Below are 15,685 nucleotides of genomic sequence, written 5' to 3'. Positions count from 1 at the left end.
ATTGTGGAGGCCATGTGCCAACAGCTGAAAGAAGGGTCAGGCTGACCCATGGGAAACAGGAGAAGTCTCAGTGGAACTGGGCAGGGTGCTCAGAAAAGTCCTCAGAAAGATGTGGAAGAAGGCAGAGAAGATTGGCTGTATTAGCCTGGAGCTTCTAGGATGCTAAACTTGGCTAGGAGGGAAGAGGACTGGCTGTGGAGGCCTGGAGTTGGGAAGAGGAAGCATTAAAGGTGTAGGCTGGAAGGAAGCAAGGAAGAGCCTGGCTTAAGAGGAATGGAGAAAGGAAGAGGGGGTTTGTGGATAATAGAGGATGAGAATCCCCAGTGGCTGTGAGAGGGGATGGCTAAACAGAGCAGATTGGAGGAACAGAGGAGAAAGAGCTCCTATGGGCCTAGACCAGGTAAACAGTCACAGAGAAAAAGCTGAATCAAGTTAGGCCTCTTAGGAGAGCCAAGTAAGAGTCCTGCTAAGAAGTGCTGTTTTGGAGGAAGGTCTCAATGTGGGCTAACAGCCAAGAAAGGCTTCCTGGAGGCAGTGGACTAGGATTGCTTTGTGTAGGGAGAGAGAAGGGTAAAGTGAGTAGAGGCAGCAGGAAAGGATACAGTGAGGAGACAAGTAGAATAGCTTATACCTTGAATGCCAGGATATGGAGCTTGGACTTTATCTTGAATGCAGTAGGGGCATACATTAATGTAATAGCTTAGGGAATTAATACTTTCATTCAGCAGGTACACTGAGTACTATGTACAAAGAATTATACTAGACTCTTGGACATCAAGATTCAATTATTCTACAAGTAAAGATAAAGGGAGATCCTAGAATAGAAGTTTTGAAAGATTTTCCTTAGATATGGTATACTGTAAGATCTAAGACTTGTTCTTGGCAGGACAGAGAGGCTATTGACAGATAATAATAATAATAAACAACATTTAGTGAGCTGATTATGGCCAGACATGGTCTTAAAAAGATTACAAGCATGATTTTAATTTTTATAACAATATTATGAGGGAGTTACTACTACCTCCATTTTAAAATTGAGAAAACCGAGTCTTAAAGATGTTAATTTGCCCAAGGATTCATAATTAAGTAATAGAATCAGAATTTCACCCAGTTTTGTCCAACTCTAGAGACTAAACCATTTAGTCAATACTATAAAGCCTCTCAAATCTAGACATCAGCAAGAACAAGTTTTGTTTTTATGATATGTTGAATTTAGAGTTAGGGCCTAATTATTTCTATTGTTCATAGGAAAGTACTAGTTCAGGATACAGTAGGGGCCCAAAGAATGGGAGTCACCAGCCTGGAAGAGTGGGAAGGGAATTCAGAAAAGGCTTAATAAAGGGCACATGATACTTGAAAGATGAGTAGTTGATATGCTGAAAATGGCAAGGACATTCCTGGTAGAGAGCAGCACGACAAAGGGACAGAGGCAGAAAGCAGTGTAACATGTTAGGTAAATGAAAAAAGTAGTTTAGTGTGGCTGAAATAGAGGAGGCAAAGCAGGGAGCTGGAGAAGTTAGTAGGGCCCAGATTATGATGGATGTTTTTATCACACTATCCAATAGGACCTTTTAAATGCAGAATAGTTCGTTATGCTAGGCAAAAGTGAGCTGAGGAGCTCCTAAATGAGCATATCCGCCTGCTTTATTATCTCATCCTTGAAGATGTGCATGCCCCTGAAATTCCAGCTGCCAACTAAGTGGCTGAAGATAAGTAGACTAGAGTTTGAATTAGACTTAGGTTAGTTTCTACAGGTTCCATTTGCCAAATGAGAAGTCTGCTCTTCTGTTTTCCTTTCCAATAGGATAAATAATGCTTGGAACCCTGGGAGAAAAAAGTAAATTTTGTGTTTTGGTTTTTGTAGCCCTCCCAGGCCCAATACTTCAAAGCATCTTACCTCTGCTCAATATATATTACTTGGAGAGGATTGAGGAAACTGCCCTCAAGAAAGGTAAGTGTCTTTCTCTCTCTTTCTCAGTCAGTGATGGTGCCTTGCTTACAATGATGTTCTTCAGGTAAATATTACACCTGATGCCTGCATAGAACTTCATGCTTTTCAAAAAGTACCCTCACACCTACTTTCTTATGTGATTCCTCAGAGTGTCCAGTGAAACACAAAGCAAGTAAATGATCCCAGTTATACTAATAAAAGTGAAACCACAGGCACACCACAATTAATAGCTAAGACATACTGAAACCCAGATCTTCTGAATCTTCATTTTTCTGTTTTACCATGCTGTCTTCCAAACCCCTCATTGGACAGATCTGTTAACAGCTAACATTCATCTAACTAATCCAGATATGCCAAGCACTGTCGTAGGCACTTTACCTGGAGAAACTCATTTAATTTTTTCAACAACTCTATGAAATAGCTATTATTAACGTTTTACTGATAAGGAAACTGAGGTACAAAAAAATTAGGTAAACTTGCCCAAGGTCACACAGCTAGAGTGTGGTTTGCTGATATTTAAACCCAGGCAGTCTGTCTTTAGAGCCAGTGCTCTTTACTAGTCTGCCATATTGCTCCTGTGAACCCAGAGAAGGACAACATTAAAAGCTGATTTACCTCACCCATGGTGGCCAAAGAGCAGCCAAGTAAATGTGATATTTCTCCCCACAGGCCTCTCCACTCAGGCCATCTGGCGCCGACTATGGGATGAGCTGATGAAGACAAGGCCTTCCAGTTTGGAAGTAAGTTAAGGCACCAGGTAGAACTCTGGCCTGACTTTGCACAGTGAAAGCAGGAATAGCTTATAAACACAAGCTGGGTACTGGTAAAGTGCAGGGACAGTGATGGAGTGAATTTGGGAGGAAATGGCTTGTCACAGGGTTCTTGGCTCTGATGGCTTGTCACAAGGTTCTTTCCATTTGGCATTTGTCACTGACTTGATTGCTCACTGTGTTTGCAGGTAACACAAAACAGGGAAAGGTAGTGATCACAATGGATGGCAGAACCCAGATTCACAGAGGTCTTGAAAGGGCTGGAGCAGTGAGTGGTCAAACTTGACAAGATGAAATTTAACAGAATAAACCAATGTTTCACTTAAGTCTAAAAAATTCCAATTGCATGACCTCAGGGTAGGAGGTGGAGGAGTCTGGCTTAGCAGCAACTTGTATGAAAAAGATTAAGGGGGTTTAGTCAACAGTGTGCTAAAGCTACTCATATAATGACTCTCCTCTGAGCTATGTGAATCAATGTAACTATAATATAAGCTGAAGGACAAGGGGGATGATAGACCTGCCTGGCTCTGCAGTGGTCAGGCTACCCCTGGAGTATGGAGAAAGAAGTCAAGGCCACATCACATGAGTCACATTTGGAAGACTGGAGATGTTTTTCCTGAAAAAGAGAAGATCTGGGGAACATGAACTATCTTGAAATATTTGAATGACTCTCATATAAAAGAGGAATAATAGACTTGTTCTGGTAGAAGCCAAAGGAGAATAAATTTCTGCTAAACTGAATGTAGAATTTTTAAACTCTGAGCTTATTGGTGATGAAACAAGCTAATGCCAGAGCTAAGAAGCTTCCCATCTCTAAGTGTTCAGATAGAGTCTAGATAACTACCTGACACAAGGGTATTGTAGAAGAAATCCAGCATTTTGAGACGTTAGAAGATGACTCTAGGGCTCCTTTTAGCCCTGAGATTCTGTTATTCATTGGTTCAGGTATAACTTGCTCTTATTTAAGCAGAATTTCTTCTGCTGCTCCATAACTATGGGACAGAACAGATTGAGTTCAATAAACATTTACTAAACTTACCACACACCAGGTCTTATGTTAGCTATTGGAAGCACAGACACTAATCTCTCACATTCAGCAGGGAAACCTGCAAACAAATACATCGTGCATGGTGGGATAAGTGGTGTGACAGTAGCAAAGAGGTTGAGGGAGAAGGGAGCATGACAGTCTTTCCTGGAAAGTAGTATTTGAACTGAGCTTTAAATGGTGGATGAAGCCAAATGATAAGGAAACAAGTTCTTATGAGGAGATTTAATTTTTGGGGGATGCACTGGGTTCAGTAACATTCAGCTCCATATCCTTCAGCTTTCCTACTTCTAGATCTGGACACAACTCCTGAAGTTCAGTGCAATAATGCTAAGGCCCAAGAAAGTCCTCAGGCTGTACAAGAATTAGGCCGTATGAGGAAGAAAAGTGGATGCAAGATTAGAAAATACTAAGTTTCCTGAAACTTAAAGATGCATGGGATTCACTTTGTCCCAGTGTTTCCCACGCAGTATGGTTGACTAGCAGATGATGGAGATCGTAACATCTTTCACTTAGAGTAAGCTTTTTTTCTCCAATATTATCTCAGGCTTCCTGGTAGTTTGTTATCTTTTCTTGTCTCAGAGCATTTCAGAACATTAAGGAAGCCCCAGGCTTGGTAGCCTAACAGTCCCGTAGACAGAGGTCATTCCAAAGGGTACCTTCTTTTGCTTCCCAGTTTTACATGACAGTAACCTTAACTTCATAATTCAGAAACACTTATGAGTGCCTGCTCAATTCCAGGCACTGTGCTAGGTTCTAGGATACAGTAGTGAACGAGATATAGCCCCTGATTGCTTATAAAGAAATAGGATTTCAAACTGTGTAGTATTAGTGTATGTGGATTAAGAGATCTGTAGAATAAAATAGATATTCTGGAGACAAAGCAATGCGGAAATGAAGGATTATTCAATAAATGAATCTCTGGTTATTGGTTAACTATTTGGAAAAAATAAAGTTAGAGCCTCATTTTACAATATACTCAATTTCTATATGGATTAAAGATTAGATTGTAAAAAGTCAAAGCACAGAACTAAAAAAAGAATAAAGGTGACTGGTTATCTAATCTCAAGATGGAGAGTGTTAATTATTAAATGGGCAGAATCAAAAAAGCATGGACATATTTGGCGATATAAAATGCCAACACAATTTAAAAGGTACATAAACTAAGAATGTTGCAACAATATTTGTAAAACAAGAGGATAGCGGGAATAAGACAAACTATCCCAGTAGAATAAGTAAAGATTGGGACAAAATATATAAAAATCTCCAATAAAATATATTGAATCTCAAAAATAAAAAAATGAGAAAGTATATAACTCTTAAATAAGCATATATATACTTATATAAAAATAAGTACATGTGGGCGCCTGGGTGGCTCAGTTGGTTAAGCGACTGCCTTCGGCTCAGGTCATGATCCTGGAGTCCCGGGATCGAGTCCCGCATCGGGCTCCCTGCCCAGCAGGGAGTCTGCTTCTCCCTCTGACCCTTCCCCCTCTCATGCTCTCTCTCTATCTCATTCTCTCTCTCAAATAAATTAAAAAAAAAAAAATAAGTACATGTAATATATAGTATAAAAATATATAATATATACTTATTTATATATATAAAATATATATTATTTGGCTAGAAATTCTATTTCTTAGAATTTATAGTATATAAAAATGGAAACACTCATGAAGATTTATTTCAAGATGTTCATTACAGCAACTTAATATCAAAAAGCTAGAAACAATTTATTCAATATGCAGGAATTAATTATAGTATATTCATATTTTCAAAATATTAATAAAGTCATATTCTGAAAACATTTAGATACATGGTGGTAAAAAGGTAATGACACAGTGGCATAATGTTTTAAAAGCCCAGCATTTGAAACTATTCAGAATTGTCTCAAAGTTATAAAAACAATTATCTATAGCTATTCACATTTACATATACACTCGAAAGAATGGGTTTATAGATTTTCCACAAACATCATTTCTGTTACCAGAAAAATAGTGGACAATAGTTTATGAACATTTGCTGGCTCTGTGTAGTACAAGAAAATATTTAGCCTTCCCTCGTTTGTATACCCACTTCCTCCCCAACTAGTGCCTGAGCCACCAGGTTGTGGATGGGCCAAGGACTGTGTTGGTAGGCAAGTGTCATTTCACCTTTTTGGTGGTGCCTCATTTCCCCTACTCTTGCCCAAAAGAATGTGTTTAAATCACTTTACATTCCCTGAGCGATAGTGTACAAGCACACAAAATGAGTGGCTTGAGCTAGATCTCTTAGCTATTTCTCAGCTTTGAAGCTTTAGCAGAGATTCTTCTAAAAGGTGGTGATGGAATAAACTGCAGTGAACTACTGTCTGCTCATAATTGAAATAGTTGTTGTAATTAACTTCAGATACTCATTTAATCCTTAAAACTGTCTGATGTAGGTAGGTTATTTTCTCACTTTACAGATGACGAAACTGAGGCAGAAAGAGGTGAAGCAGCTTGTCTGAGGTTATAGTTAGTGAATGGCAGACTCAGGATTCAAGTTGAGGCAATGTGGCTCTGGACTCATGCTCCTAATCACTATGTCATGCTGTTCTCACTGCAGTTATCACATGTCTGGGGTGTTCCAGTTTCAAATATTCTCTCCCACTGTCTTCATCAAACAATAAAATGTGTGAAAAACAACACTAATAGTTATCTATAAACTACATATTCCACATGCCTTATGGTCAGAAGTAGCCATAACATCTTAGTTCACATCTTTGTCCATATTTTAGGCCTAGAATGTCTCATTTGTGAAGTTAAAGCCTTGCTAGGTTACCTCCAAGTGTTTTCCAAGGCTGTGAGCATGGGCCAGCAAATGTGTAGGAAGGTGTTAGAGTGAGGTAGGATTCAGGAATACCCTCTCTGCTTCTACTCGAGGCTGAGTGGAGATTTGGTTGCCAGGTATTTTTTCCTGGTCCCCCAATGCCCCCCCACTGTTGCTGGTGAGAGAGGTCCTTCCCTCTTGTTGCTACCATGCGGTTAGCTCAAACATGAAGTCATTCCTAATTATTACCACAGCAGGCAGTGTCATGGGGAATAGCCAGGGCAAAGGAATGACACTTTTGCTGAGAACCATAGGGGTCCAACTCCTGCTAAGAACCTCAGATATAAATTGAGGGTCACTCTGGTATGAGAGAATGCATAGAGGTAGGGTAAGTACCAAAGAGAAGTGTCCCTTAGTCTTGAGGAACCTCAGCCCCCCACTATCTTTTGCTTCAGGCTGAATAAGCACCCTGCTTAACAGGCTCTGCCTCCATCAAGTCCATTTCACATTGCCCATCCAGACTAATTATTACCATTAGCAGTAACAGAAATAACATTTTTTATTTTACAGTTTACGAAGTGCTTTCACTTGCATGGTCTCATTTGACCTTCACAACAAACCTGTGAAGCAAGTGATATTATCCACATTTTATAGATGAAGAAAGAGGTTCAAGAGGTTGAGTATAGTGGCAGAGATGACACCTGTATCAAAGCCAGCAGACTTTCTTCTGTACCTGAGGAGAGAATGGGGACTTAAGGAAGTCTGTGTGTCCTCTTGTGGTGGGGGTGGGGGTGGGGGCAGTAATTGCAAACCTATATACATCAAAATCATCTGGGGGAGGTTTAAAAAACAAAAATGCATGGGCCTTACTGCAGATGTAACATAAGAGAATTCCCAGGACTGGATACCTGGCATACGAATTTTCAAAAAAGAAAAGCTCCACAGTCAATTCTGGTATGTACCAAAGGCTGAGAAATACTTGCATTCAGAGTTCTTCTAAATGTACCGGAATAGTCTGATGAAGTCTCATATACATCAAAGCCAGTAACTACTGCCCTGGAGAAAACCATCCAAGATTTGGACCCTGATCTCCAGGAATTTCTAATCTGGTTGGGATAAAACATGTACACAGCGAAGAGACTCAACACCATGAGACAGGTCTACCAATGTTTAAGACCTGAATAATCAGAGTAGCAGAGGAGTCCCACAAGAGGCAGGGAGAGGAGTAGAAGGGGTCATACAAAGAGACACAGATGAATAGCCTCAACAAGAGTAAAATGTTAGTAGGTCCTCTCAGGAAGCCAGCAATGAAGAGCATTTCTGGCAGATGTAGGAAAGGGCATAAGAAGGCAGGTTTGGGTCAGTAAGGTGATCAGTTTGGCCAGAGCAAAGCATTCATGTGAGCAAGATGTGAGAAAGCTTCTCAGATAGACAGAGGCCATATTGTACAGGGCTTTCCCTGCCAGGCTGAGGAACTTCAGATTAGCCCTCAGCAGTGGATAGCCTCGGGGGCGAGGGGTTAAAGCAGAATGTAATCAGACATGTTTTACAAAGATGAATCCAGTGGACTTGCACAAAAGTTTGGGAAGGGGAAAAGGAGATGGGGGAGCACTCAGGAAGCTAATGAAGTGGTCAGGTGTGAGGTGATAAGGGTCTGAACAAAGGTGGTGATGATAAGAATGGAAAGTTGGGATCAGGTTCTAGAAACAGATGCGGAAGAAGTTACAGGATTGTTTCACTTGAATGGCAGGCACTATAGCAAAATAATCTCTGGAACCAAATTTCCTGGGTTCAATCTTGATTCTACCACTTACCTGTGTAACCACAGGCAGTAACAACCTTTGTGCCTTTTTTCCTACCTGTAAAATGGGGCTAATAGTAACACATACCTCAAAGATGTGAAGATTAAATGAATTTGTGTAAATTATTTAGAATATTGCCTGGCTCAGCAAATAGCTATTGGAAGGGAGGAACCCGGGATGATGGTTCAGCGGGTACCCTCTTAGTATCACAGCTGTCTGGCATGTTCTCTGCTTTCAGAGTGTGACCTGTTGGCGAGCCAAGTTTATGGAGGCCTTTTTTTCCCATGTTCTACGTGGGACCATTGATGTATCTTCTGACAGACGTCTCTGTGACCAGCGCTTCTCACCACTTCTGCATAGCTCCCGCCATGTCCGGCAGCTCACCATCTGCAATATGCTGCAGGGTGCAACTGAGCTGGTGGCTGAGCCCAACCGCAGGGTTCTGGAGACCCTGGCCAGTTCCCTGCACACCCTCAAGTTCCGCCACCTGCTGTTCTCTGATGTGGCTGCTCAGCAGTCACTTCGGCAGCTGCTGCATCAGCTTATTCACCATGGGGCTGTCAGCCAGGTGTCGCTGTACTCCTGGCCTGTGCCTGAGTCAGCCCTTTTCATCCTTATCCTCACCATGAGTGCTGGCTTCTGGCAGCCAGGCCCTGGTGGCCCACCTTGCCGCCTCTGTGGAGAGGCCTCCCGAGGCCGGGCCCCATCCCGAGATGAAGGGTCCCTCCTGCTGGGCTCACGCCGGCCTCGCAGGGATGCTGCTGAGCGATGTGCTGCAGCCCTGATGGCCTCTCGGCGGAAGAGCGAAGCCAAGCAGACAGCCAGAGCTGCACCTGCCACCCGAGTAACACGCCGGAGCACACAGGAGAGCCTGACAGCAGGTGGGACAGACCCTAAGAGGGATCTGCACCCTCCAGCAACCTCCCACGAGGCTCCTGGCACCAAGCGGCCAGCCTCTGCTCCAGCCACCACCTCCTCTGCCTCCTCTTCCACATCCTCATCCAAACGGGCTCCAGCTAGCTCAGCCCCACAGCCTAAGCCCCTAAAGCGTTTTAAGCGAGCTGCAGGGAAGAAGGGTCCTCGCACCCGTCAGGGGTCTGGTGCAGAGTCTGAAGACCTGTATGACTTTGTTTTCATTGTGGCCGGTGAGAAAGAGGATGGGGAAGAGATGGAGATCGGGGAAGTGGCGTGTGGAGCTTTGGATGGATCAGATCCCAGCTGCCTGGGGCTTCCAGCACTGGAGGCCTCCCAGCGATTCCGCAGCATTTCCACCTTGGAGCTATTCACAGTTCCGCTCTCCACGGAGGCGGCTCTGACACTGTGCCACCTGCTGAGCTCCTGGGTGTCTCTGGAGAGCCTCACACTCTCCTATAATGGTGAGTGCCCAGCAGGGGCAGGGATGGGTCTCACAGCGGCACCAGCTGTGTGCCCAATCCTGTGGAGGGGAATAGGGAATATGATCAAGAAGCTGCAGATGAGGCCCTGCCTGCTTCACAGTGGGACAGAAAGCACACACATGAAATAGGGGCAGACTTTCACTGTTGGGGAAGAACACGAGGTCTGTAGGCCTGATTTAGAGCTGTAAGCAGGGGTTCCTAAGAGGCAGCGAGGACCTGAAGAATGGGTACATTTTAGCTATGGTACGCAATCCACAGGCAGGTGGGAGAAGTTTCGTGTATGCAAGGCCCAGCCAGGGCTAAGGTTGGGTCGTCCCCCCAGTCCTGTCAAAGCAGCGGTACAGACAAGAAGATATAGAACACACTTTTATCAGACCAGCAGCCTGTGAAGCAGTCCTCAGTTCTTACCCACCTGGCTGTGCCCAGCTAGCCAAACTTCAACTCTGGGTAAATCTACCAATCTACCTAGCTTGCTGAGCACGTAATGGAGAAAAATCACACAACTGTGTAGATTGGTGCTACTATACATTCAATCATCAATCTTCTATGAATCCTGTGTTTGCAACATTAGCTCCCATTCCTACTTCCAAATGTTACCCCCTTTTCCTTTCTCAGCAGATGACTTCACCTCCTACTTCAGAGAAAATAGAAGCCATCACACATGAACTTCAGCTTATTGTTAACCAACTAGAATTCTGTATCTACACTCATCCTTTCCTCTTTCACAGTGGGAGTGATGGCTATCCTAACTAAGGCTAACTCTTTTACCTGTGCTCTGGATCCATACCCTCTTGCCTTCTTAGGAAAGCTTGTTTCTCAAATGCCTTAGTAATAAGAACTAACTTTTATATACTGCTTAGTATGTGTCTGGCACAATTTAAGTATTCTATTAATTGAATCCTTACAACAACCCTATGAGGTCAAGTGGGTTGCCCAGGATAACCTCACGAGTAAACTGTAGAGCCAGGATTCAAACCCAGGCAACCTGATTCCAGAATCCCAAGGTTTTGAACCACTACTTAATGCTGCCTTCCTTCTCCAAGATCCTCCTTGTTGCTAAGTCCAATACATACTTTTCAGTCCTCCTCTTACATTAATTCTTGGTGGCATTTGCTGCTATGAAACAGCCTTCATGAAATACTCTCATTTCCACTACCTCAATTTTTTTTTTCTTCTCCCTTTCTGGACATTATTTGTTATCAATGTTCAGAGTTCCTCAGAGCTCTGCCATTTTACGCATACTTCCTGGATGATTTTGTCCATTCCCTTGGTTTCAAAAGCCAACTATGCTGAAGACTCCCCAGTCTATGACACTGGTCCAGTCCAGATCTTTTTCCTCAACTCCAGAACCATTTTAGCCAGGTGACTACTAGACATCATTTCATAAACCACAGACTCCCCAACCTGAATGCATCTTCTCCCCTCCATGCTGCTCCTCCTCCTGTTCTTTCAGTGACCTCACAGCTTTCAGCTGCCCAGAAGACAGCTGGGTTCTTTTGCACATCTATCTTTAAGAACTCTCAAATCCACTTATCTCCACATCTTAATTCAAGCTACCATTACTTCTCACCTGGATTCAACAGTTCCTCCTGACTCCATACTCACCATACATTTCACTGTCTACTCTGTAGCCAAGCATTTTTTTTTTAATGCAAAGGCCATTCATTCATTCATTTAAAAACCCTTCAATGGTTTCCTGTCACCATACTTTACTTACAGTCATTTGTGTTCTCACCACTGCTTACCTTTGTAGTGGCATCTTGAACCCCCCCCCCCGCCCCCATACTTTACACACCAATCACATTGAGTATTTTTCAGTTCTTGGAACCTGCCATTCTTCTTCCTTCAGGCCTTTATATATGCTGAGTTCTCCCTGCTGGTCACTCCTCTCCCTCAGTTTAGCCTGTCTCCTTCATGTTCTTTAGGGCTCAACTGGAAAGTTTTTACTGATAGAAGCTGGTGTGGGTACCAAGTACCCATCCTTTGTGCTTCCACAATACCCTACACTTCCCCAGCTCCCCTCACACATTTTTGTTGTTCATCAGGCTGCACAGGCAGGAATAAGATCTGCTGGTCATCACTGTCTAGCAAAAACTGTATTTACTAGGTGCTGGGTGAGGTGTAACAGGAGGAATGAATCCACAGGAACCTGCTCAGTCCAGGGGGAGATAATGTTGGCTTTGTGGCATTAAGCCTCTGCTCTAACCCTTCTGGATCCTGCTCCTTTTTGTAGGATGTGGTTATCATTTTTTGCTCTATTCCCACCCCTTTAAAGTATTCCCTACTGGGTCACTGTCACTCCCCTGCTTAGACTTCAGATGTTCCATGTGACCTATAAGAAAAGTCCAGAGTCTGCTGCTACCCTGTGGGCCTGGCCCTATCATTCAACTGGCAGCACAAGATTCCCTGCCCCACTCCCCATGTCCTATCTTGTTTTGTGACTGCCCTCACTGATGCTTGAGGGCATGGCCCAGTACAGTAGACATCAGTTTGCTGGTTACCTGAGGAAAAAGCAAGACAATGAATAGTTGAGACAGATGATTTTAAATAACCTGATCCAAAGCTCAAGAGATTTGGTAGTTATCAACAGAAATATCTGGAGTTGTCTCTGAATGTTACTCCTGCTGACACTCCCACATGACTGACCTAACTTCTTTCCTGCCATAGGCCTGGGCTCTAACATCTTCCGCCTGCTGGACAGTCTGCGGGCCCTGTCAGGCCAGGCTGGATGCCGCCTCCGTGCCCTGCATCTCAGTGATCTGTTCTCACCACTGCCCATCCTGGAGCTGACACGTGCCATTGTGCGAGCCCTGCCCCTACTTCGGGTCCTCTCTATCCGTGTTGATCACCCCAGCCAGAGGGACAACCCTGCTGTGCCAGGGAATGCAGGGCCCCCTAGCCACATAATTGGAGATGAGGAGATACCAGGTGAAGCAGTGTGTGTGTATGTGTGTGTCCACACAAATGTGCAGGTGCATTTGTGTGAGGAAGGTGGAAAGACCTCTAATCCAGGCCTGGCACCACTTATTCCTTAAAGAGGGAATGAAATCCATTCCCTCTTTAGAGCCTGTTCAAAGATAACCATGGCCTGGAGAGTCCAGACCACTATTAGCCCAGTAGGAAGTGACCATGGCAGATTAGTCTCCTCTTTATATTCCCTTAGATCCTGTATGTTTCCTATGTCACCACTCTGCATACTCATATTTGCTTGCCTGAGTAGTATAGTCTTCCTGGACTAAAAGCTCCAGAAGGGCAAGGACTAAAGCTCATTTAGTGCTCTGTTCCCAGAACCTAGCACAATACTAATGTGTAGTGTGTACTCAATGACAAGTAGATGAATGAAATTTTTTAGTGAATCTCTAAAGAACAGGATGGGACCTGCTATGGGAGTAGAAGGGAGATGGCCAGCTACAATCTTTTCTCCCTACCATATCTAGAAAACTGCCTGGAACAGCTGGAGATGGGATTTCCACGGGGAGCCCAACCAGCCCCACTGCTCTGCTCTGTGCTGAAGGCCTCAGGTTCTCTGCAGCAGCTGTCTCTGGATAGTGCCACCTTTGCCTCTCCCCAAGATTTTGGGCTTGTGTTACAGACACTCAAAGGTAGGACCCAGCTAGAATGGTAAAGGAAGGGTAGACCTTGTATCGTTCTTTGGGAAAGTTAAGGCCCATGGCCTCTACCCCCATGCAGAGTACAACCTAGCCCTGAAGAGGCTGAGCTTCCACGACATGAATCTGGCTGACTGTCAGAGCGAGGTGCTCTTTTTGCTACAGAATCTGACTCTTCATGGTAAGTTCTTCATCCAGAACCTGGGGCACTCCTGGGTCCCCACTGTGGCCCTGCCACTACCTCACTGGAAAGAGCCAGCCACTGTTCTCGGCCATAGAGCTTCAACTGTCCAATGGCTATAGAGCCTGCAGTTCCTCCTATACGGAACATGGGGAAATTACTCACTTTTACAGTACCTCACTCAAGTTTTTCTTAACTTTCAGTGGCTGACAGAAATAATAGTGGTGGGTAAGAATGAATATGCTGGGTCAGGCTCCCCTCATAGACTTGCCCCTAATGCCCACCCCTGCATAGTGGACAGTCAGTGGATAGAGGAGAAAAAAATTAAATAGAGAACTGTTCATGTAGAAAACCTCCCAACAGTGAATATCTGGGCTCAGTCTCTTGTTTGAATCCGATTTAGTTCCAGTCTTGCTTGGGGTCTTGGACAAATTTCCCTTCTCTTTCTGGGCTTCTATAAAAACATTCACACCCCTTGCTAGGGCCAATTGGGGCAGGAGGGGCAGCACCAAGTCCTAATGTTAGCCATCAGAATTTATTCTAATTTCTCTTGACAGAGATTACCTTCTCCTTCTGCCGTCTGTTTGAGAAGCGCCCGGCCCAATTTCTGCCTGAGATGGTTGCTGCTATGAAGGGCAACTCCACACTGAAGGGCCTCCGGCTGCCAGGGAACCGCCTGGGTGGGGGCAGGGCCCTGGGAAGGGACAGGGGGAAGGAGCCAGTCCTTTGACTTAGAAACTCAGTGGATGAAGGCATAGGCCTCTCCACTGGGAACACGGGGGTTGGAATACAGTTGTATGCTGGAGCTTCAGGAGGCTGGGCTTCTTCCTACCAGAACTGGGTTGGGATACCCTTGGTCCCTGTTCTTGGGCGGTTATAGACATTTCTCCCCTTCTCCCCAGGGAATGCTGGCCTGCTGGCCCTGGCAGATGTTTTCTCAGAGGATTCATCCTCCTCTCTATGTCAGCTGGACATCAGGTACATGGGGAGGGGGGAAGGGACAAGGGATGGAGCTGCAGGGATATATAGCAGGGATATAGGGATTAGTTGTTTCCTGGGTGTCTAATCCATCTCACCCCTACCAGTTCCAACTGCATCAAGCCAGATGGCCTTCTGGAGTTCGCCAAGCGGCTGGAGCGCTGGGGCCGTGGAGCCTTTGGTCACCTGCGCCTCTTCCAAAACTGGCTGGACCAGGATGCAGTCACAGCCAGGGAAGCCATTCGGCGGCTCCGGGCCACTTGCCACGTGGTTAGCGACTCGTGGGACTCATCCCAGGCTTTCGCAGATTATGTCAGCACCATGTGATGGGGCCCATACTTCACAGGCCCATGCTCAGTACCATCAGCTTGCAGGGGCTGAGACATGGGCTGTGACACGGGCTGCCCAGAACTCCCAAACACCAATACTGTCTTTCTCTTTCTGCCACCTTTTTTTCTCTTTTTTCCTTCTTCCCTTGCACTGAGGTCCTGGAGGCCTTGATGGGGCTCAGCAAAGGCATTCCCACAACTGGGTGTAGAGCTTTTGGGCCCCTTGCCCAGTACTCTGGGAACCCTGGGCCAGGTTACAATGCTCATCAGTCACTGGGGACAGCTACCCTACCCCTGCCCGAGGTTCCTGCTTTCCCTCCTCAAGCAGGTACCCAGGCTTTAGAGTTTAGGAGTGTCCACTACCAGGCCTCTTCTCCGCTGGACTTACCATGCTGCTCCCAGGCCTCAGTCCCTTTCATACCTTTATTCCTTTCTTTTTTTTAACCAAAAAAGTTTTTCTTATAAAATAAACTTTGGGCAAACATCACGCAGCCCTCCTTGATGATTTTTGTCCCAGAGAACAAAATTCAGTAGGGTCCTATGGGGCAAAGAGCCCCTTTTCCCTGTCTCCTTCCTCTAACAGCTACACCCAGACCGACTGGTTTATCAGTGGAGGCCCCGCTGCTCCTCATGGGAATGCTGGTGGAAGACGAATGTGATGGCAGTGGAGGCAGCATCCCAGGCAGCCTGGAGTACCTCATCCTTGAGCCCCCGCTTATCAGTGTTATGGTTCCACTGAGCCAGGTCGGAGGTACAGTCAGAACCATCAGGGGGTGGCCGGACCTGGTGGTGGTTGACACAGCGGCGGCAGCGCAACCTGGGGCAGAGGACAGA

The 15,685-nt window shown here is 45.1% G+C and overlaps 2 protein-coding genes across 4 annotated transcripts in view; one reads left to right on the top strand and one right to left on the bottom strand.

Moving 5' to 3' along the window:
• Positions 1 to 15,338, top strand: part of LRRC41 (leucine rich repeat containing 41) — a 17,376-nt gene extending 2,038 nt beyond the window's left edge. For both annotated transcript variants that reach the window (XM_006729021.3, XM_081818367.1), the window contains exons 2-10: positions 1,865 to 1,951; positions 2,621 to 2,691; positions 8,597 to 9,734; positions 12,423 to 12,683; positions 13,193 to 13,357; positions 13,446 to 13,544; positions 14,102 to 14,224; positions 14,447 to 14,522; positions 14,630 to 15,338. In XM_006729021.3, the coding sequence (XP_006729084.1) occupies positions 1,865 to 1,951; positions 2,621 to 2,691; positions 8,597 to 9,734; positions 12,423 to 12,683; positions 13,193 to 13,357; positions 13,446 to 13,544; positions 14,102 to 14,224; positions 14,447 to 14,522; positions 14,630 to 14,849 (2,240 nt within the window). In that variant the 3' untranslated portion in view covers positions 14,850 to 15,338. The remainder of the gene's footprint in view (positions 1 to 1,864; positions 1,952 to 2,620; positions 2,692 to 8,596; positions 9,735 to 12,422; positions 12,684 to 13,192; positions 13,358 to 13,445; positions 13,545 to 14,101; positions 14,225 to 14,446; positions 14,523 to 14,629) is intronic.
• RAD54L (RAD54 like) overlaps positions 7,098 to 15,685 on the bottom strand; it is a 36,812-nt gene continuing 28,224 nt past the window's right edge. For both annotated transcript variants that reach the window (XM_006729022.3, XM_081818368.1), the window contains one exon: positions 7,098 to 15,668. In XM_006729022.3, the coding sequence (XP_006729085.2) occupies positions 15,458 to 15,668 (211 nt within the window). In that variant the 3' untranslated portion in view covers positions 7,098 to 15,457. The remainder of the gene's footprint in view (positions 15,669 to 15,685) is intronic.

This window comes from Leptonychotes weddellii, chromosome 4, assembly GCF_054177405.1.
Source record: "Leptonychotes weddellii isolate Sample4059 chromosome 4, ASM5417740v2, whole genome shotgun sequence".
NCBI classification, from domain to species: Eukaryota; Metazoa; Chordata; class Mammalia; order Carnivora; family Phocidae; genus Leptonychotes; species Leptonychotes weddellii.
Note: the sequence above shows the minus strand (reverse complement) of the source record. Positions and strands in the feature narration are given on the sequence as shown.